Raw genomic sequence first — 22,249 nt, 5'->3', positions numbered from 1 at the left:
ATATTTTTAACTTGTGTAGTATTTCTATACTGGTTGTTTTTTTATGACATGTAGTATGTTGTATTGTTATTTTTCCTAAAGTAAGCAATCTGATCAATACCTCCGCCACTGGGAAATGATTTTTGGACAAACTATGCAGATGTCTCCCTCATTGAAAATAGATATTTATTTATAGAAAATCACTCACAGCCAAATGCAGCCAATTTCTTTAATTTTATCAGGTGTTTTATTGTCATTATACACATGTTTTTCTACAGCATTTACTGTGAAAAACATTATTGCAAATAAATCTTACCATGTTCAGTACCTTTGTATCATACAAGGCTGACATCCCACCCAGCAAAACATGTTAATGCGATTAAGGCTTTATATATTGAGGCTCTTTTTCAAAATTTAGTTTTAAGCACAATCGACTAAATAAACAACTTATCTTTCCATGACTGGTATTTCCTTACACTGTCTTGAGCTTCATTACCCCCATTTTCCCTGCAGAGGTTTACTGTTCTGTTTTGATCCCCGTGAATTAGATCAGAGTGAGAGCTCTGTCTCTATTGATGATCGGCTCTAACAGTGCGCACGTCACGCGTTGCGCGGCGCAGGGAAGTCCGTCATCGTCTCACCGTCTCTACTGTTGGACCTGCTGAAGCTTTCGAGGTTCTGATCGGTTCCATTTTTGTTTTTGTTCAAACTCATAATCTGTGCGTCGGCCTCTTAACCCGTTTTTGATAAAAGCAAATACCGTGAGGATTGTGTTCATCTTGAGGCGAACATCTGAAAGTGCTCAGTAAAGCGAAAGTTGAGAGTCGAGATGAGTGTGGAGGCGTACGGGCCGAGCTCCCAGACCCTCACCTTCCTAGACACCGAGGAAACAGAGTTGCTAGGAGCGGACACCCAGGGCTCCGAATACGACTTTACTGACTTCACCCTTCCCAGTCAGACGCAAACTCAAGGCCAGACACAGAGCCAGCTGGACAACCAGGTATGTGGCTTTCAACTTCACAGGAAGCAACAATAAAGCGCGGTTTAGCGACGTTAGCTGCTGTTAGCTAGGTTAGCTCACCCAGCGCTGCATGCTAGCCCGCTATTATTGGACGTTAGCTAGCTTTAGCTTTAACCGTTAGCTCACTGCTCGCTAAGAAGCCCGTAAAATAATCTCATAAAGTAATAATAGGCGTCCATCATGTCTGTTTTGAACTAGTCGAAGTAAACTATGCACACTGTTTTGACTTTAAAGACCAAATATAAGCGTTAAGAGCATTGACAGCGTGTCAACAGTATGTATCCTAGCTGCTAATGTGTAGCATTGAGTTTGTTTGGTAAAGCCTGTGTTGTGCTACAGGTTAATGGTCCTGATGAGGGTCTTCACAACGGTGGAGTGGATGAATCCGTGGCCAAAACAAGCCAGCTGTTGGCCGAGCTCAACTTTGAGGAAGATGAAGAAGACTCGTACTACACCAAAGACCTGCCTTTGCACGCATGCAGGTACACTGACTCCGTGTCAGGATATCGCTTTATCATTAAGGAAGTGATTCAGTACACGGGTGTCGTTTTTCTTGACTATTGCACAATACTGTAATTAGTGCTTCTATTTTTGTTCATTCCCTTATCTGACCCCCTACATACAGGGCAGAACCCAAATCGATCCATGTTTAAAACACTAAGCACAGTATACTGTCAAAAGTGTTGGCAGTTGCAGTGACCACATCATTACTGATTAAATGCAATGCTGGTGCAAAGTTATGGTGCTATAAGTTATCAAGATATTGTATGATTGTTCTACAAATAGACAATAACGGTATAAATGAATTTGAAAATGTATCATCTCTCAGCCTTAGGATAGCTTGTCTTGATGAAATTAATAAGCAGAACTTAGTTAGTGGTATTAATACATTTTAAGTTTTAAAACATCAAATACACAAGTGACTTTTAGAAGTTAAACTGTGAATATGTAAGTCCTGTAAGATCAGAGAGGGCATGATCAAATGTTCAAACATTTTTACTATGGATATATTTTACAGGAGATGCTGGAAACATTGAACCTACCCCTTTTTGCTTTGCTTTGGTTACACATGTACTCGTATCTAATTCTGTATCTAATACATTGTTGTTTTTCAGCTACTGTGGTATTCATGATCCAGCGTGTGTGGTGTACTGCAATACCAGCAAGAAGTGGTTCTGTAATGGACGTGGAAACACATCTGGCAGGTGTGTAGTCCTATTCATCATCACATGGACATAAAGACACACATTTAAACAGCTTTTATGAATTGTGTTCACTAATAAAACATACATTACAATAAATGTAGAATGTTATACTGTTATCACCAAAATTACAAATAGCCATACTTTAGTCAAAAATGTTCTGGTGAATGTGTGTAAAGAGGGATCTGTGTAATGTGTTGTCTGCATACCTTTTTAATTCCAGGTGCATTATTAGGAAACAATTGTGGTTCAAGTTTATGTCCTCTAGGTTATTAACTAGGGTTGCCCCCTATTAGTCGACTAATCGTTAGTTAGAAAAAATATTCGTCGACTAATTTTTCATTAGCTGGTTGCATGCGCGTGCATCTCCGTCCGTGCGGTGCGCTGTGACTCTCATGCGCTTTCTACATGTACAATAGAATTTATATTTCTACGGTTAATTATTACAGTTGTATTTTATGTTTCATGTGAAGCACAATGTACCATCCTGTTATAATAAGGTTCTTTATCAGCCTTTGAAAAAAATCATAAATCATAATATATCCTATACATGAGATTAGTTCACTAATCGCCTGAATTGACGACTACTAGTTGACTAGAAAAATCTTTAGTCGAGGGCAGCCCTACTATTAACATTACCTTCCAACGCTATGGGGAATAAATCATTGTATGTTTGAAACTGTAAAGTAGTGTTTTTGATCGCTTGTTTCTGTACCGCGGGTCAAAATGATCTATTTTGCAACCATCAATAGATTTTAGCAACACCACTGCCAGGGCAAATGTTACTGAGATCAAAGAGTTTTAAAATATTCTCCTTTGTTTTATTTCCAGTCACATTGTGAACCACTTGGTGAGAGCCAAATGCAAAGAAGTGACGCTGCATAAAGATGGGCCGCTGGGCGAGACTGTGCTGGAGTGCTACAACTGCGGCTGTCGCAATGTCTTCCTCCTCGGCTTTATCCCGGCCAAGGCCGACTCTGTGGTGGTTCTATTGTGCAGGTAAATGCAGCTTATATACAGCTATACTTTCCTGTAACCACTGCCCAAAAATCCAGTATATCACAATATATAAATGTACTGTATATATATTTTCTGCAGAGTGAGCTAAATGTGTAATCACATTTATTAAAACTGACACATGCTCATAAGGCTTGCCCTCGATTTGCTGTGATCAAGCCAGAAAAAGCAAGTAGGGGCGGGGTGTGTCAGAGAGAGGTCAAGAGATGTAAACACTTGCATAGCTTTACCAAAGAAACGGGTTATGTAACGCACTCAACATTAAATTAAATGTAGCCTAAAAAGTAAATACATTGACCATCCCTGCTCTAAAGACCTTTTCTTTGGTTCTTATTGCTCTGTGGCTATTAATTTAACACTTTTTGTGGTAAATGGAAATGCAGTTATAGGTACTGTGAGAAATCAATTTAATGCAGCAAGATGTCGAATTAATGTAAAAAAATTAAGTTTCTGTCTGAAAATAACCCTGTATCTCCATGCAGGCAGCCCTGTGCCAGCCAGAGTAGCCTGAAGGACATCAACTGGGACAGCTCACAGTGGCAACCCCTGATCCAGGACCGCTGCTTCCTGTCCTGGCTGGTAAAGATCCCATCGGAGCAGGAGCAGCTTCGGGCCCGTCAGATCACTGCCCAGCAAATCAACAAGTTGGAGGAGCTCTGGAAGGTACACAGCTGACAGGCTATGAATAAATGAATGAATTAACTTTATTGTTGACCAGACATGCAATTAGTACAAGTAATTACACAGATGATTGAAATTACTCCAAATGTGCAAGTAAAAGTTGACACACAACATATAACATGGTAGTACACACAGATTTAAACACAACATACAGTGGGGCAAAAAAGTATTTAGTCAGCCACCAATTGTGCAAGTTCTCCCATTTAAAAAGATGAGAGAGGCCTGTAATTTTCATCATAGGTACACTTCAACTATGAGAGACAGAATGGGGGAAACAATCCAGAAAATCACATTGTAGGATTTCTAATGAATTAATTATACATTCCTCGGTAAAATAAGTATTTGGTCACCTACAAACAAGCAAGATTTCTGGCTCTCACAGACCTGTAACTTCTTCTTTAAGAGGCTCCTCTGTCCTCCACTCGTTACCTGTATTAATGGCACCTTTTTGAACTCGTTATCAGTATAAAAGACACTTGTCCACAACCTCAAACAGTCATACTCCAAACTCCACTATGGCCAAGACCAAAGAGCTGTCAAAGGAGACCAGAGACAAAATTGTAGACCTGCACCAGGCTGGGAAAACTGAATCTGCAATAGGTAAGCAGCTTGGTGTGAAGAAATCAACTGTGGGAGCAATTATTAGAAAATGGAAGACATACAAGACCACTGCTAATCTCCCTCCATCTGGGGCTCCATGCAAGATCTCATCCCGTGGGGTCAAAATGATCACAAGAACGGTGAGCAAAAATCCCAGAACCACACGGGGGGGACCTAGTGAATGACCTGCAGAGAGCTGGGACCAAAGTAACAGAGGCTACCATCAGTAACACACTACGCCGCCAGGGACTTAAATCCTGCAGTTCCAGACGTGTCCCCCTGCTTAAGCCAGTACATGTCCAGGCCCGTCTGAAGTTTGCTAGAGGGCATTTGGATGATCCAGAAGAGGATTGGGAGAATGTCATATGGTCAGATGAAACCAAAATAGAACTTTTTGGTAAAAACTCAACTCGTCGTGTTTGGAGGAGAAAGAATGCAGAGTTGCATCCAAAGAACACCATACCTACTGTGAAGCATGGGGGTGGAAACATCATGCTTTGGGGCTGTTTTTCTGCAAAGGGACCAGGACGACTGATCCGTCGTAAAGGAAAGAATGAATGGGGCCATGTATCGTGAGATTTTGAGTGAAAACCTCTTCCATCAGCAAGGGCACTGAAGATGAAGCGTGGCTGGGTCTTTCAGCATGACAATGATCCCAAACACACCGCCAGGGCAACGAAGGAGTGGCTTCGTAAGAAGCATTTCAAGGTCCTGGAGTGGCCTAGCCAGTCTCCAGATCTCAACCCCATAGAAAATCTTTGGAGGGAGTTGAAGTCCGTGTTGCCCAGCGACAGCCCCAAAACATCACTGCTTTAGAGGAGATCTGCATGGAGGAATGGGCCAAAATACCAGCAACAGTGTGGAAACCTTGTGAAGACTTACAGAAAACGTTTGACCTCTGTCATTGCCAACAAAGGGTATATAACAAAGTATTGAGATGAACTTTTGTTATTGACCAAATACTTATTTTCCACAATCATTTGAAATAAATTCTTTTCTCATTCTGTCTCTCATAGTTGAGGTATACCTTTGATAAAAATTACAGGCCTCTCTCATCTTTTTAAATGGGAGAACTTGCACAATTGGTGGCTGACTAAATACTTTTTTGCCCCACTGTATACAGACAGACAGAATAGAATATTTAGGTAGTTACTGAGGTGCAATATGGTAAAGTGTAAAGTGCAGAACAGCACCATTGAGATAAGTATGTCTGTAATTGTGGATGATGTTTTGCATGTGAAGAGCAAAGTACAGTACAGTTTCTGATTAAAATTAACATTCAGTTAGTCTTTGTGGGTGCCAGGGTTGCCATGTTCTAGGCTAGAGCCCAGACTTAAGGTTTTTAAGTAAAAGCAGTTTACCACGATTTAGAAAACCACCTGGGCATTGCTGTTTTAAAAGGCACCTGTCACTATACAGTGAAAACTGTGTAGCTTGAGAAGCATCTTTTATGAACATCACTGTTTGTTTTGACTTTGTTTCCTCACAGGACAACCCCACTGCCACCTTGGAAGACCTGGAGAAGCCTGGAGTGGACGAGGAGCCCCAGCATGTTCTGCTGCGCTATGAGGATGCCTACCAGTACCAAAACATCTTTGGACCGTTGGTGAAACTGGAGGCTGACTATGACAAGAAGCTAAAGGAGTCCCAGGTACCTGAGCTGCACTTGTAATTGGTAACCTTGAAAATCAGAAACTAGTGTTTCTCTTCCTTTAATGTTCATTGTTGTTTATGTGAAGTGCAGTGTTCAGATGAAACAGAAAATGAGAAGAAAACTATAAGGTCTAAACGTATATAAGTATTTATTCTGTAAGACTTAACGCTTAAAGCACTCCACGATGCACTTCCCATTCTGTAGTTATGAGCCGGACTGCAATCAGAGGTGTTTGTGTTGCATGGCATTTTTGCTTAAACTCATTATTTTTCAGCGCGTCTATAGGGTTACAGAAACAATGCCTTTGACCTGTGTTTTTTTAATTAGTTGATTTTATATGTATGTTTTGTTTTTGTCTTTCTTTGCAGACCCAAGACAATATAACAGTCAGGTGGGACCTGGGTCTGAATAAAAAGCGGATTGCCTATTTCACTCTGCCCAAGACGGATTCAGGTGGTAATTCTCCAAGCTTTACTTCCTCCCAGTGGTTCTGTGGTACAAATAGAGCCCCACCCATCCTCATTCAGTCCTGAGAATTGCACGCAACCTCCCCTGACCCTCCATATTTTGGTGGCATGTGTGCTTTGTTTTGTTTTTGCCTCTGTTTTTGTAGTGGGTCTTTGTGCGTGCACGGTACTGTATACTTTTGTTTGTGATCACAGCCCATCCTCCTTAGTTTATTTGTGACTCCTTTTGGGCATAGAATGGTAGCTAAGTTGTCTCCATATATATCACTCCTAGATATGCGGCTGATGCAAGGTGACGAGATCTGCTTGCGGTACAAGGGAGACCTGGCCCCGCTGTGGAAAGGCATCGGTCATGTCATCAAAGTCCCCGACAGTATCCTTCACACTGTTAGTTTCATCATCTACTGCTTTACAGTTTCTGGCTAATTGCTTTGGCACTAGTCCCTAATGGCAAGGTACGGTATTATCTATAAAACTGGTATAGACAACATAACACTTACTTCCTTAACAGCTTGTGTTTAAAGACTATGGAGATGAAATAGCCATTGAGCTGAGGAGCAGTGTTGGAGCCCCTGTGGAAATCCCACACAACTTCCAGGTGGACTTTGTGTGGAAGTCCACATCCTTTGACAGGTAGGTGTTCCTAATCCCCTCTTGTAAACAGTACAGATCACGTAATTGTTTGCATTGTCCTAAATACACCGTCTTCATCATCAGAGGAGCAATGATGGATAAGTGAAAATGAGTCCCATTTGTGTTGCTGCAGGATGCAGAGCGCCCTGAAGACGTTTGCGGTGGACGAGACCTCCGTGTCTGGTTACATTTACCACAAACTGCTGGGCCACGAGGTGGAGGATGTGACCATCAAGTGCCAGCTGCCAAAGCGCTTCACTGCCCAGGGCCTGCCCGACCTCAACCACTCACAGGTCAGACCTCACAAAACACTTGGGACTCTATGATTACTCCTATTAATTTGTCCTTATTTTCTTAGGTCTTCAGGATATCACAGCAGCAAAAAACTGTTGAGTTGAGACTTATGCAGTAACTCCACGTGTAGCAGACGTTTTCACTTTTTTCGGGCGGGAGAATGATTCTGATTTCTGCAAAGGAATTCGATGTTATAGCTGATATAATAACAAAATATCACAGCTTTGACCCAACCTATTGCATTATTTAACTAATCTAGTTTTTAAGATTTGATACACAAAGGTAGTTTGTGCGCAATATTTATTAAAGTGGAGAGAAGATGTAAGGTATTTTAGTTTAATTGGGGGATTTTGATCTGTATTTGCAACAGTTAACACTTGACTATATCCTCTGTTTTGTTTGAACAATGTATGTTCAGGTGTACGCTGTGAAGACGGTGCTGCAGAGGCCTCTCAGTCTGATCCAGGGGCCTCCTGGCACTGGGAAGACTGTCACCTCTGCCACGATCGTCTACCACCTGTCCCGACAGGGCAACGGGTAAGTCACAAAGACTTGTATATAGAGACGCTTAAAGAAACCTGTAAAGTTATATTTATTGTTATTCCACCAACTGTATTGTACATCATTTTCCTGTCCTAACTCTATGGTGTGTTTGTTCGCAGACCAGTTCTGGTGTGTGCTCCCAGTAACATTGCTGTGGATCAGTTGACTGAGAAGATTGACAAGACTGGACTGAAGGTCGTCAGGCTGTGTGCCAAGAGCAGGGAGGCCATCGAGTCTCCAGTCTCCTTCCTGGCTCTGCACAATCAGATCAGCAACATGGACAGGTCAGTGGCATGTAGGGAAATTGATTCTGTGCGAATACAGAGAGGAATATTGATGGAGAGAAGTGAGGCAATGATACTGCACAAGGTGAAAGGGACGGATGCACACCAGTTTCTAAAAACAGAACGTTTGCATTGGTCTGTCATGCATGAGCACTGCCTGTCTCACAATTCAGGGAGAAAATAAAGGTACTTCAATACGCTGTGTCCATAAATAAGAAAAAACACTAACTAAGCTGTCTGAAAATCACTCAAGCCGAAGATGTTGCATGTACTTCAATTGATTATTCAACAAGTTGCAGCCTGCAGCTAATAAACTGACTTCTTGGCAACATAATCCTTCCTGTTAACATAACTCAACTTCCAAAGGTTGGCTAGGAAAGGGTTTTTAAACTTTGAAAGCTCCTGTATCGATCAAAGATTACTTTAGTGTATGACTGTAATGTGTGCTTTCTGTAGTCACCCCAATGTGTCCTTGTTTCCCTAGTATGCCGGAGCTTCAGAAACTTCAGCAGCTGAAGGATGAGACCGGTGAGCTGTCGTCTGCTGATGAGAAGCGGTACAGGGCTCTGAAACGCACCGCAGAGAGGGAGCTGCTCATGGTGAGGAGAAGCTTTAAATGGTGAACCCAAAACGGCCTAAGGTTGATACTCTGCTTACAAAGAGACCGGCTACTGCCTTTCATACACTGCTAATGGAACATGTAGTTTCTGCTAAGCAAAAACAGCATATGTAGAAAAGTTGGAACCATCAGAATTACTGTGCTATTACGATGCATCTTGATACCTCATGTTTCTGTAACCAGGAAGGCCCTGTGCTATTAATATCAATGTGGAAATAACCACAGGAGAAGACCCTCTTGTTTTCACCTCTGTATCACGACTCCTTCTGTTGAATCTGTTGTAAGTTAACTTCCTTTCTGTTGTCCAGAATGCTGACGTTATCTGTTGTACCTGCGTCGGCGCTGGAGACCCTCGTCTGGCCAAGATGCAGTTCCGCTCCATCCTGATTGATGAGAGCACCCAGGCCACCGAGCCAGAGTGTATGGTGCCCGTGGTGCTTGGAGCAAAGCAGGTAAACAAACCATTAGAAACAACGTTCAGTGTTTGTAAAGCTTAGGGACTCAGTGGCCAGAAAATCTGACTGTTGGTTTACTGAGCAGCTTCCAGGGGAGACTGTTATCAAGGCCTTTCCGTTCATTTAGCCATTGAGCTCCTTTACTACTTTCTGCTTTAACATTATAATAAACATGTCAGTATAATTATATGGATATATGACTATTTGAATTATAATCTTCCTCCTCCCAGCTCATTCTAGTGGGTGATCACTGCCAGCTCGGTCCTGTGGTGATGTGTAAGAAAGCAGCCAAAGCAGGTCTGTCCCAGTCCCTGTTTGAGCGCCTGGTGGTTTTGGGGATCCGACCCATCCGCCTGCAGGTCCAGTACCGCATGCACCCTGCTCTCAGCGCCTTCCCCTCCAACATCTTCTATGAGGGCTCCCTGCAGAATGGAGTCACTGCAGGTTTGTTCACAATCTGGTTTCTTAGAGGACCACATTTATTCCCCCTGTAAAAAGACTCAAACGTAATGAATCTATCATGCACTCTTCAGCTGACCGGATCAAGAAAGGGTTCGACTTCCAGTGGCCACAGCCGGACAAGCCCATGTTCTTCTACGTGACTCAGGGTCAGGAGGAGATTGCCAGCTCGGGAACCTCCTACCTGAACAGGTAACATCACACATTCACTAGGGTTACTTTGCATAATTTAGCTCAGATCTCTAAATAATTCAGAACATACAAAGTGTACTGAAAAGAGGGTTGCCATACACTAGAGGGTGCTATCGTATATGATGATGGCAGACCTTGTTGAAGGGGGGCCAGACTTCCAGACAAGCAATATTAATACCAGTGCAGTAATGTGATTTTTGGCCGGTAAAATAATCCTGATCCTCATCTCACAACAACATTTACTACTCCAATGAATTTAGGATGTAGTTTTCTTACGGCTGAGCAGTACATGTTTTTGTTTTTAATAATGCTGATATTTTAAAGGACGGAGGCTGCCAACGTAGAGAAGATCACCACCAGGCTGCTGAAGGCTGGAGCCAAGCCTGACCAAATCGGCATCATCACCCCGTACGAGGGTCAGCGCTCCTACCTGGTCCAGTACATGCAGTTCAGCGGCTCCCTGCACACCAAACTCTATCAGGTAGCACGAGCATCTGAGAATTTAATGTCATTCTTTCTACTTTCCTGAGCTGTTAATGCATGCAATTGTTCGTATCGTCTTCCTTTGTTTTTACTATGCAATCCCTCCCTCATATTCTTCTTGTCCTATCCCTCTATAGCAAGTGGAAATTGCCAGTGTGGACGCCTTCCAGGGCAGGGAGAAGGACTTCATCATCCTGTCTTGTGTCCGTGCCAATGAGCACCAGGGCATCGGCTTCCTGAATGACCCGCGTCGTCTCAACGTGGCGCTGACCAGAGCCAAGTAAGAACCTTCAAAATAGAGAACCTTGGCTCAGCACGCAGCCAGCTAATAAGTGTTTGATTCAGATTTTCCATGTAGAAGGTTAAAGGGGATCACTTTTGACAACCGTTCTGTGGTAAAATCTCCTTTTTGACTTTTTTTATGAATTGCGTTGTGAACACCCACAGTATCCGCACTATAACTAAGTGAAGTTAAAAAGAAAATGTCTTTCCCATCCCTGAACAGCAGTCTGTGTGTTTTTTAAAAATAAAGGTACGGTGTGATCATCGTGGGAAACCCCAAGGCCCTCTCCAAGCAGCCGCTGTGGAACAACCTGCTGAACAACTACAAAGAGCAGAAAGTCCTGGTGGAGGGACCCCTCAACAACCTGAGAGAGAGCCTCATGCAGTTCAGCAAGCCCCGCAAACTGGTCAACACCATCAACCCTGTGAGTAGAACAAAGTAATGCATGGGCACCCATGCTGTTGGAGGCAAACAGTGTCACAAGACAAAACAGACATGGACTCTTTTCCACTAGTAAAAATAAATGTTATTTGAAGCACTGCATCTGAGAGTGTGCAGTGTGAAATGAACATTGTCTGATTATCTCAGGGGGGACGATTCATGAGCACCGCAATGTACGACGCCCGCGAGGCCCTCATCCCTGGCTCCGCCTACGACCGCAGCAATTCTGGTATTTCACTACTACATTATTACCAATTGTTACCAACAATCGTTTTTTTGCCTCTCAGTCCAGAAAACACTGGACTGGTTTGCTTTGTAAAGAAAAACTGACAGGAGTGTTGTCCTGTGCGCTTCCTTTCAGGCGGACGTCCGTCCAACATGTACTTCCAAACTCACGACCAGATCGGGATGATTGGGGCAGGACCCGGTCACATGGCTGCCATGAATATTCCCATACCCTTCAACCTGGTGATGCCCCCTATGCCTCCGCCCAGTTACCTGGGGCAGACCAACGGCCCTGCTGCAGGTACAGTACAGCACTGAGTTAATTTAAGCCTTATTCCCATTGTATTGCTAGAATACTTTTTAAGTGAATCCTCAAACCCACCAGACAACCATTATCTAACCTTGCTGATCATCACACCTTTCATTCAAACTCGACAAACAAAATAAAACTCATTAAAACCCTCTGGGTTAGTCTTAAGGTACAGTGTTGTTTCGACCCAGTCTGATTTTCTTTTTTTCCTCCACCAGGTCGTGGCGCTATGAAGGGTAAGCCCGGGCGTGGAGGACGGCAGAGGGTCCGTGGGTCGGCCCACCAGGGTGCCAGCCAGGGTAACGGACCAAACAGCCAGGCCAGCCAGGATGGGGCCTCCCAGCCATTCTCCCAGGGGCCGCTGACTCAGGGCTACATCAACATGAGCCAGCCTTCCCAGATGAGCCAGCCTGGCCTCTCCCAGCCGGAGCTGTCCCAGGTAACACCTCGCTGCCACTCAGAGACTCATTCGTCCTTTAGGACATGCTCAGAAGGAGTTGATTTCATAAGTCAGACATGTTTTACTATATTATACGGAATAATATCAACATCTATTAGATCATATCTATTGTTTTTGCATTTGAAGAAATGCCATACATCTCACTGAAGGTCATTCTGTCTGCAATGATGCTTTTGTCCTCCCGTTCTCCAGGACAGCTACCTAGGCGATGAGTTCAAGTCCCAAATCGACGTGGCTTTGTCCCAGGACTCTACTTACCAGGGTGAACGTGCATACCAGCATGGTGGGGTGACTGGACTGTCACAGTACTAGAGTGTAAGTACATGAAATATAGTCTTTGTAGTCACAATAAAGCACATTTACACATTTTATTTGAGTTTCCCGGCTCTTGGGTCTTATGTTAAATATGAAGGTTGTTTTTAAAATCACCTTTGTGGACAAAAGATTAAAAACCTCTTCTGTGTCTTGCAGGTTTCTTAAAGAAGGGAGCTAGGCTTGAGCTGAGCTTAGTTCATCAGCTTTTTAATCTGGGAAATAATAAAAACATAAAATGGATACCTGTTTTCCTCTGCTACAACCGAAGCACCACCGAGTGAAAGCGACGGGATAGCGAAACCAAACCAATGACCAGCGAGAGAAATAAGAGGGTAGAAGACGTAGAGAGCACGAACAGACGGGCATGGAGATGGCGAGAGAGGCCGAGTGAACAAGCGAGAGGCAGGGACCGATGCCCGTGCAGTGTGAAGGAGGGAAGTCGAGAAGATGGCGGCATGTGGTCGGGCTGCTGAGGGAAACGGGAGCGGAGATCTCAGTGGTCTCTCGTGGGAATCCAAATGAGGTTCAACTCCCAATAAAATAATCCAGCCTACCCCTTCAACCCACAGCCTCCAGGAAGTGTAGGAAAGCCATCTGATCTTCAGGTGGGGATCGACGCTTTTCTAGCCGAATTTGAAGAACTTGTTCTCCAAACTTTGCAGGGGGCATGAAAAAAGAAAGCCATCGAACAGGAAACACAAAATCCCCATGCTAAAAGTCAGTTGGTTTACCCACCTGAATCTCTGAAATGTGGTTTACCATGGGAGGAGAGGGGCACCAACACTCTTCCAGTGGGCCGCAAAGCCTCAGCAGTCTCAGAAGGAAGCAGCAGTCGACACCCTCTCGGAGAGGAAATATAAACACGGTTTCTGTGCTTGAGTCTGAGATTAAAGAGCCTTGAATTGAAATACCTTTCACTTGCCTGGAGAACCACTGGCTCATTCACAAGGTCTTTAACGGCTGGTTTGTGACCACACGTCAGTGGTGCAGTGGCACAGGGGTTTCAGACTGTTTTTTCAAGGCATGACAAGCGAATCCCACCGGTATCGCGATCATCATGGGACAGTTTTTTCTTCTCTGAAGTACCTTTCCTATCACAGAGCACAAAATTGCAAAAAAGTCATTGAAGCTATCAAACATGACCAGCATTGAATATTCAACTCAATGTCATTTGATGTTTCAGCGAAAGGCTTTTCCTTATTTGAATCTTTTGAAGCAGGGGTTGTTGATGTCCTGCTGTGCTTCATGACCAGATGTCTTTTTGAAAACACTCTGTGTACGCTTAGATTGGCAAACGCTTGAATGCTTTGCATTGATAGTTTCCTCAGGGGATTGTGGACTGTCCACACTCATCAGAAATATCCCTGCTTGAGGCGAAAGAAACCAAATGACGGGGAGAGGGATGATGGTAGTTGATGCTTACAGGCAGCCGTGGCAATCAATCCACCACAGGTAGGGAGGGGAAAAGGAAGGTGGCTGAAGGAAAGGAAATGTTTCCACATCTGGAAAAGGTTATTTTCAGGGGTTGAGAATGCTGATTGAAACATTACTTTAGGACTGTTCTGTCCATATAGATTAGGTAACTTGTAAACCCAGTGTTATTAATACAAATAAATCACAACATTTAGATTTTTGTGAATATTGTTCACATAACAAGCAATATAGTCAGGCTGATGGCCTTATTGCTAAACCACACAACTTTAAAGAATTAAGGCTATTACAAGAAATTGGTGATTATATTATGTAATACACAATTTGAATATTAAATCTGAAAGACATTGAGTTACTGTGTCAATTAAAACATTTGTGCAACTTTACTAGACCCTAGTTACCGTGTAAAGGCCATCAGTACTGATGCAATGCTGCTGAGAACATACATGAAAAGTGGATGAGAACCTGAATCAGTGCCTACAATAAATCACCTTCATATAAACAGCTGCAGCACAAGCACGAATGTAGTTAAAATCAAACTACCAGCATAAAAGCCTCCCAGGCATCAGAGGGCTGGAGAAACCCTCAAAAGGACTTGTGTTTTTATTTTTTTATAAAACCAGGCCAGGTAAAGGTGAGTTCAGTGATTTTAACAGCCGGGTTAATTCTTAAAGGATGGGCATATAAAGCCACCTTCCTTCTCTGGAGAAAAACGAAAGCTGGTAGACTTTACTTTTCTTTGTGGACTTATGATTTCTGCGAAGCTGTATCGCCTGCATTATGTATTTCTTGTAGAGTTCCTCTCCAGATTTATGTTGATCCTAACCCTCTTCCTGGAAAACTGAACGTGACATTGTTCCAAACGTTGCTTTAGTCAGAGGATTCGCTTTGTGTGTCATGTTTTGTTCAGTTGGATATTTAGCCGTTTCATGTAGTTTTACTAAGATCTGTTTTTGTAGCAACTTGCTGACAAAAGGATCAAGGCGAGTTCTGTATCTACTCCTCAAACTGTCTGAGAGATTGTAGTTTTTTTTATCTCTTCCAGGAAAGATACTTTTTTTGAACACAGTAAGAATGTACTCCACTGTTTCTCACCTGCTTCTCCTTTCAGCAGACAATCATGTCGCTAGTAGCTGTGGCCATGTTTAATTGACTTAGAAATTGTTTTGTTTTGTTGACATTGTGCTAATCTCATTAGTGCATTGAATTAGTTTGACAGATCGACCCTTTCCTCTGAAATCCTAACATGTTATAGCTTTAAGAACCTGCTGCCGTAATATTATTGCTTTGTTGTTTCCTTATCTTCTGAGCCACTATGAATCTCAACATGTGGAGTGATCATTTAAGTGATTCAGTTGTAAATTAGTTGTTAAACATTTGCATCCAATCCCTTGATTCTGTCATCAGGCAATGTGATGTAAATATCAATTTGAAACGTCTTGCAGTGAAGTTTCATCACATGGTGGTTCCTTGTTTACCTGAATCAATAAAGGCTGTCAACTTGAGTAATTCTTTGATGGTATGAAACTCAGTACAAGTTCAGATTTATTTGCAGATGCTCATGAGCCTTTTACAGGTATTGTACAGTAATAACACAAAGTATATACATGATGGGAAACAACCGTCTTTTATGCTGTTGTCTTCCCTGCCTTTTTCATCTGTTTCCGTTTCATCAGTTTCTTTTTCAGCTGTCCACGTTTCTGTTTGTCTATGCTCTCCTGGATCTTCAGTTTGAACTTCTTTTTGTGGCTCCGGATCTTCTCCAACTCAGCTTTCCTCTTAGCCTCCAGGTCTGGATCCTGAAATGGCAGATTGATCAAACACGGACAACAATATGACTCATTTGCTGGTTCCAAATCAAAAGCCCTATACTCGATAAGTTTAAATATGTTTTGCTACATGGACAACTTGAGGAACAATGTTGGGATGAGCCTGTGTTACAGAAACGTAGCATAATCAGACTGAAAGATGTATTTAAATGTATTAGATTAATGTTGCTGAACCAAATATATTCAGCAGTCTGGTAGCAACAGAAACTACTATTAATAATGGACATTTTAACTTGGCTTTGGTTAATTGTGCCTAACGTTATAAAAACAAAAGGCTTAGTAAAGTTGGGCTGTTAAAAAAGAAGTGAACTTACCTTGCCCTCCAAGATCAGCTCTTTCCTCTTGTAGATCTCCTTCTTCTCATCAAAATCTGTTGACTCAAGTTTCTACAACACAAAAGGAGTTTACCAACAAACTTGTATCTGCACAAAAAAAATATTTTAAAAAACATGACCGAAGACGTTAAACTAATTTCAACTGAGCTGACGGAATATTTTCTTAAAACAGGTGTCCGTACTATTTCACACTGCCGTCGGGTCACGTTGACCTGGGTGAGGATCTTCAGGACTTCTTTCTCCACCACAGGATATTCCTTCAGCTTTGTTTCTGTAGAAAAACAACAGAGCAGTTAGTGTTAGGTGCATCACAATATTACACATCCTGGGGCCAGGCGTTTCCAGCTCTTTTAGGTACCTGGTGGGTGAGTTATGCCAAGTAATTGTGTAATCTGGTTCAGGATCAACAGGCTAATGGAAGTTTACTCTAGTATTTAACATTTACATAAAAGAGGCTACCAGCCACATCAATGTCAAGAACAACAGAGCAGAACTTATCAATATTTGAAGCTGAAAACAGCACCTACAAACGTTGCAATGATTAATCAATTATTCAAATCAAATACGCAAGATCAAAATATCTAATCCTGTGTGATTGAACACTGGATTTGCTTCATTTCAAGAAGAACAGATGTTCACTCTGCAGCCACAGGTACAGACGAGCCTGCAGGTTACACTAGTGTTTAGTTAAGCTCCAAAACACACAAAGGGTAAAACTTACGAATCTGTGCTTCGATGGACTGGACCAGGTGGATGTCGTACTGCGTCACCAGTGTGATGGACACCCCGTTCCTTCCTGCAGAGGAAAATAACCCTGTCATGTTCAAGCTGCATTTATTCCAGACATGTAATCATCAAAAATAAGTCACCCATGCTTTACGTTTGTGATATTACCGTTAAAAAATGAACAACAGTGAAGGCTACCTGCTCTTGCTGTTCGTCCGACTCTGTGGATGTAGATCTTGGGGAGGCCGGGGGTGTTGTGGTTAATGACGACCTGGACAGTTGGAATATCCAGACCCCTGTGAGTCAGAGAGAACAGGAAGGGTTTCAAATCAATGTGACTTCTGTCTACAGCTCTCTCTGAAACAATTTATGGGAGAATTGACATCAATCATCCCTGAGACACCAAAGCTTCTTACCGTGAAGCCACGTCAGTCGCAATCAGGAGCTTGTAGACGCTGGCCTTGAACATGGCGAGGTTTGCAAATCGTTGTTTCTGGAGAATATGAAGCGCAGATGTTCATTGTGAGTGCCTCTTTCACCTGCTTTAATCCCTCACAGACGGTTTCTACACTATCACAATGGCTTAGTGTGCACTACGCGTCTGCAGTCTTTGTCCCTTTTATGAGTCGAGAATGATTTTTCACATCCAACACGAGCATATCTGAGGAACAGTGATAAAGGACACACACCATCTTTGCCCTCACTTTCATCCAACACAAAGCAGTCACATTCTTTGTATGTGCAATAAATTCACTTCTCAAACTGATTTTGTTGTATGGTCTCATCTGCCTTGAAACGTCATTCAGCAGGACTGTCACTAAAACTCAATGATTGACTTTTCCTAGTGATGGAAAAAAATGAAGTTTGTTAATTGCACTCGTCTTACCTGTTTCATCCTGGAGTGCAGGGAGATGGTTGGAAAGTTAAATTCCCGCATCATCATGGTGAGGATTTGGCAGTCCCTATGGAAAGAAACACATTTTGTATTGAAATATCATTTATATGAACCACAGCAAATCAGCATGCAGCGGCATCTACTAGTGATCACACCCAGGTTAAAGACCAAAAAATGTTGCCAACTTTGTAATTACATTTTCAATTCCACAGGTTAAGCTATTGGTGAAACATTGAGTCTTACTACAAATCACAACCTAAACTGGCAACATTACACTTTTATTAACAGCTACAGGTTTTCCTTAAGATGTGTTGCCTTACAGATACTACAGGGCTTAGTATGGTACAAGCATGCACAACATGAGGCATTTTAATTCCTTCCAGGCCACTTACTTGCACGTGTTGGTGAATACGATGATGGACCAGTCGTCATGCTCATCGGTAAACTTCTGAATCAGGTGCACCAGGTAGGCGTCCTTCACCTTCTCAGGAGTGAGGATGTACCTCTGGTCCAGCTCCTCCACTGTTCGTGTCCTGTTAACAACAATAAAGTGATATTTCACCTTTCCATATGGATAGATAGAGATCCTAGGTCACACTGTATAACAGAACAGGAACTCTAGAGCAGGTATGCATTTATGCCAGGATTCACTAGAGTTTTTGGCAGGAAGGGTTTGAAAGTTACTTTTCTAATTGTAATGATCCAATCATAAGGCCTTTATATTCCACTGCAGCTCAGCAAAAGCCCTGCGTGCTGGAGGCAGGTTAGCCAGATGAACAGTTTATTCGACCAAACATAACTCCCATTATTTGCACAACTCTGCATAAAATCCAAAAGCATTTGTGTAAGAGACACGCTTCAGTGATTAGCTGCACTTCAGATAAGATGAGAAAAAAACTGATCTTCCAGGCTGGTGCTCCTGCTTTGTACATAACACGCAACATTTCTCACAAAGAATGCATCTGAAACGAGGAACAAAAGCATAGTCACTTAAAAATCGTTTTAATGAAAGGAATGAAAGTACTATTACAATACACTGAAAACACTTCAGGCGAACAAAGTTAAAAACAGCTAAAAATAACACTTGTAATTGGAGAAATATTCCTTTAAACCGTTGTTCAATGGCAGCAGGTTACTTACTCTGATTTGCTCTCCCAGAAGAAAGGTTTGTTCATGGCGATGTTCTTCAGGTCGTGCAGGGTGTCTGTGAGCGTGGCGCTGAACAAAAGTGTCTGCCGTTTAGCCGGTAAAATCCCCAGGATCGTCTCCAGGTCTTTGGTGAAGTCCGTACAGCCCTGCTCCAAAAGCCGGTCCGCCTCGTCCATAATCTGACAAACACAGAGATGATGTGACAAACTGTACAAAAAAACAGTCGATCAAGAAATAGCATGACCTCGTAAACAGTTTTTACAAAATCCAAGCATTTGGGATGATAGGAACTACAGCACAACATTTTATCATTAACTTTTGAAAGAACTTCACAATCTCAGCTCTTAATGTTCTTTGCTTGTTGTTTAAAAGAATAAGGAAAAACAAATGGACTTCTCTTTTGCATATTAATGTATTTATTTCTTGGTCTAAATGTAGTCCTTGGCGCAACTAATCATTAGTTTATGAGAGCTGTTAGGAACCTTGTCCTATTCTCAGTTTGTTGTCCTCCCTAAGCTCACCAGAAACTGGATCCTGCTCATGCTGAAGGTGTCGGAGCTGCGGATGTGATCTGCTAGCCGTCCAGGCGTGGCTACGACGACATGTGGCTGTTTGGAGAGCTCCAGAGCCTGGCTCACCATGTCTGTCAGAAACACAAAATCAACATCGTCAGCACAGAGAAGATGCTCAGATAGAGTTTAAAAGTAACTCACTGCAATGATTTATTCAACGTTTAGCAGGAGCCGAGTAACAGCAAAGCAATCAAATGTTTTACCCATTCCACCGACGATGATGCAGTCTTTCAAACCCAGCGGCTTCCCCAGGACTCGAAACTGCTCTGCGATCTGATAGGCCAGCTCCCTGTAAGACATCACAGACACAACATCATCAGCAGGAGAGACAGTAACATATTTTTCACAATGCCATTCATCTTAGCTCAAGTATCAATGACAAATACTTCATACGTTTGATGGGAACAGATTCATTTGTAAAAGTGTTCGTGTTCCGTCGTGTCCTGAGCTCGCATATAAAAGGCAGTCACGTTGAGTCCTCTATTTTAAATAAATACAGCTTAACTTGTAATCCTCTTTACATCTCAGCTCCAGACATTATATAGGATCTAGATCTAGCTTGTGTCTTTCTTTGACATGTTGTGAATTGAATATTAAGACTGCTCGGTTCAAAGACCTTGTTCATTTAATTTGGCTATGTGTCAGAGAGCCATCCTGTGAAAAACAAAGTGTCTTGAAGTGGATTTTTCCCCATAAGTGTAGCAAGGGCTCCCAGCTTGCTCTCTGACACTGCAAAGCACTGACCTGGTTGGAGTGAGCACCAAGCAGAAGATGCCATATGGATCCTCGGACAGTTTCTGCACAACTGGCAGCACAAAAGCTGCTGTCTTCCCACTTCCTGTCTTAGCACAGCCCATACAGTCCCGACCTACGATGAGAAACAAAAAACATATTAATTCATCGGCTCTGATTTCTGGTTAACCAACTTACCTTGTGTTGACTTCAGAGGATTTGACTTTTATTAACTATAAATAATTTGGTTTCTTTGATTTTTCTGTAATATGTGTAAGCAGTCACATGGGGGCTAATCATTTACATTTTATTGTTTAATAATATATTATGAGGGAAAGAGCCATTTAAAAACAAAAGCCTTATTCCTGACCTCTGAATCACCAGTCCAGTAATAGAAGGTAGTAGTTTAACTGCAACTTAGAGCAGTTAGGCTCATTTATAATACAAGCAGAAAACAAAAGTGTCTCATGATTTTTGAAAATGTACCATATTTTAACCATCAATATGCTTAGATGAGTTTAAGTAAAGACCCATATACGAAACTGCTGATTCGGACATCAACGGTAGTGAAAAAGATATTTACTTTACAAGTAGATTGGCTGGGGATATACAGCTCGGAAATAAATAAAGATACCACTCCATATGTTTCTTAAATCTTTATCTCTTCATGTATGGCAGCCATTCCAATGTATGTTGAATTCTAACACAGAGAAATGATTTCAGTAGTTTACAGAACAATACAAAAAATGTATTAAATTCAAAGACATCTATACATAGTAAAACCAGAGAAACTGACAATGCTGCAGTGGTCTCTACATTTTTTTCCACAGGTGTACACGTTTATTCTGGATATTTAACAGAGACAGTCTTACCTTCCAGTATCGGCGGCATGCAGTGTTCCTGTACAGGAGTGGGTTTGTTGATGCCCAGCTGTTTACACTGTTTCACCAGCCAGTCTGACAGGCCCAGCGACGAAAAGTCAGACATTTCTCTCGATTTACCGGGCTAAATGAACACTTCTGTGTACTTTATTTTACACAATAATCACGGAAATACTTGCTTTAAACGTAGAGTTAAACATCCTCGTGTGTTTCATCAATGGTCGCTGCGTGATTACGTAACAGTACGACGTGTTTCTGTTCTTCTCCAAGTAACGGACGAGTGGAAACGGTGCTGCCCTCTGTCGGTTAAATATTGTATTTTTATTATTAACTCCAATCCATTTACCTGACAGCTTTAGTTGGTTTTCAGATTTAATTGTATTACTCTTTGGGTCTAGTCAAAACCATTTCCAAAGTGGGTACTTTTAAATTACAGTGTTAAACTAAGGGTCAATTTTCATGCATGCTTTGAATATAGTATTGTTCTTCTTAAGCTAAATAAACAATTAAAAAATAATCTTCTTAATCGGTTTCAAAATGCATCGTTAAAAACCTGAAAATTAGTTAATTTTCATGAAAAGTTGACTTGGTTCTTACAAGAGGGTGATGCTAAAAACATATGATACTCCTATGTAAAAATTGATTGATTGATTTTTTTATATATGTTACGTTTGTACATCAGTTGTTGCAGCTGTTTTTTTTTAGAGGAACTTGTATGTACATTTCACTTATGGAAGTGCACAGACTTTGTTCTTTCTGTTTATTCAAATAATTTACTCTGACCCATGTGTTATAGATCTGTTTGGTAAAGCTTTCTTTATTTATTTATTTTCAGTCGAATGACCTTTTTGTCGATTGATAGATTTTGGTCCTAAAGTTTCAACACTCAGACTGGATGATGAAGTTAGACAGAGTTTCAGATCAATACTAAAACTTAAACTTTCCTCATGAGACAGAGGAATAAGATTGTCTTTTTGACAGTCCCACATGATGAAGCACCACTGGTACACAGACAATCTCTCACATATAAAAATCGCATTTATTTCTCAGCTTCCATAACTTCATCACAGATCTGGATGCAT

The 22,249-nt window shown here is 41.9% G+C and overlaps 2 protein-coding genes across 3 annotated transcripts; one reads left to right on the top strand and one right to left on the bottom strand.

The window, feature by feature from the left end:
• Window positions 1–593: 593 nt before the first annotated feature.
• Window positions 594–15,553, top strand: LOC134869324 (regulator of nonsense transcripts 1). Its single transcript, XM_063890853.1, has 24 exons — window positions 594–979; window positions 1,340–1,482; window positions 2,116–2,205; window positions 3,034–3,201; window positions 3,702–3,882; window positions 5,990–6,151; window positions 6,523–6,610; window positions 6,896–6,994; window positions 7,146–7,254; window positions 7,388–7,547; window positions 7,967–8,085; window positions 8,211–8,375; window positions 8,860–8,974; window positions 9,303–9,446; window positions 9,680–9,893; window positions 9,983–10,100; window positions 10,425–10,581; window positions 10,721–10,863; window positions 11,116–11,290; window positions 11,455–11,536; window positions 11,669–11,833; window positions 12,061–12,281; window positions 12,495–12,617; window positions 12,774–15,553. The coding sequence occupies exons 1-23, from the start codon at window positions 809–811 to the stop codon at window positions 12,612–12,614; spliced, it is 3,309 nt and encodes a 1,102-aa protein (XP_063746923.1). The 5' UTR covers window positions 594–808; the 3' UTR covers window positions 12,615–12,617; window positions 12,774–15,553.
• A 27-nt stretch (window positions 15,554–15,580) lies between these two features.
• On the bottom strand, window positions 15,581–21,424 carry ddx49 (DEAD (Asp-Glu-Ala-Asp) box polypeptide 49). Of its 2 annotated transcripts, XM_063890855.1 has the most exons (14): window positions 21,347–21,410; window positions 21,159–21,242; window positions 20,299–20,422; window positions 19,758–19,843; window positions 19,504–19,625; window positions 18,974–19,161; window positions 18,226–18,366; window positions 17,825–17,900; window positions 17,355–17,431; window positions 17,137–17,234; window positions 16,934–17,008; window positions 16,395–16,483; window positions 16,192–16,263; window positions 15,581–15,847 (listed from the first exon to the last, which is right to left on the bottom strand). In XM_063890855.1, exons 2-14 carry the CDS (start codon window positions 21,175–21,177, stop codon window positions 15,677–15,679), a joined length of 1,338 nt encoding a protein of 445 aa, XP_063746925.1. In that variant the 5' UTR covers window positions 21,178–21,242; window positions 21,347–21,410; the 3' UTR covers window positions 15,581–15,676. The 2 variants fall into 2 exon arrangements, with proteins under 2 accessions (XP_063746925.1, XP_063746924.1); XM_063890854.1 differs by having other exon boundaries at window positions 21,159–21,424.
• Window positions 21,425–22,249: the final 825 nt, after the last annotated feature.

This window comes from Eleginops maclovinus, chromosome 9 (genome assembly GCF_036324505.1).
Source record: "Eleginops maclovinus isolate JMC-PN-2008 ecotype Puerto Natales chromosome 9, JC_Emac_rtc_rv5, whole genome shotgun sequence".
Taxonomy (NCBI): domain Eukaryota; kingdom Metazoa; phylum Chordata; class Actinopteri; order Perciformes; family Eleginopidae; genus Eleginops; species Eleginops maclovinus.
This window is presented reverse-complemented; position numbering and strand designations above follow the sequence as displayed.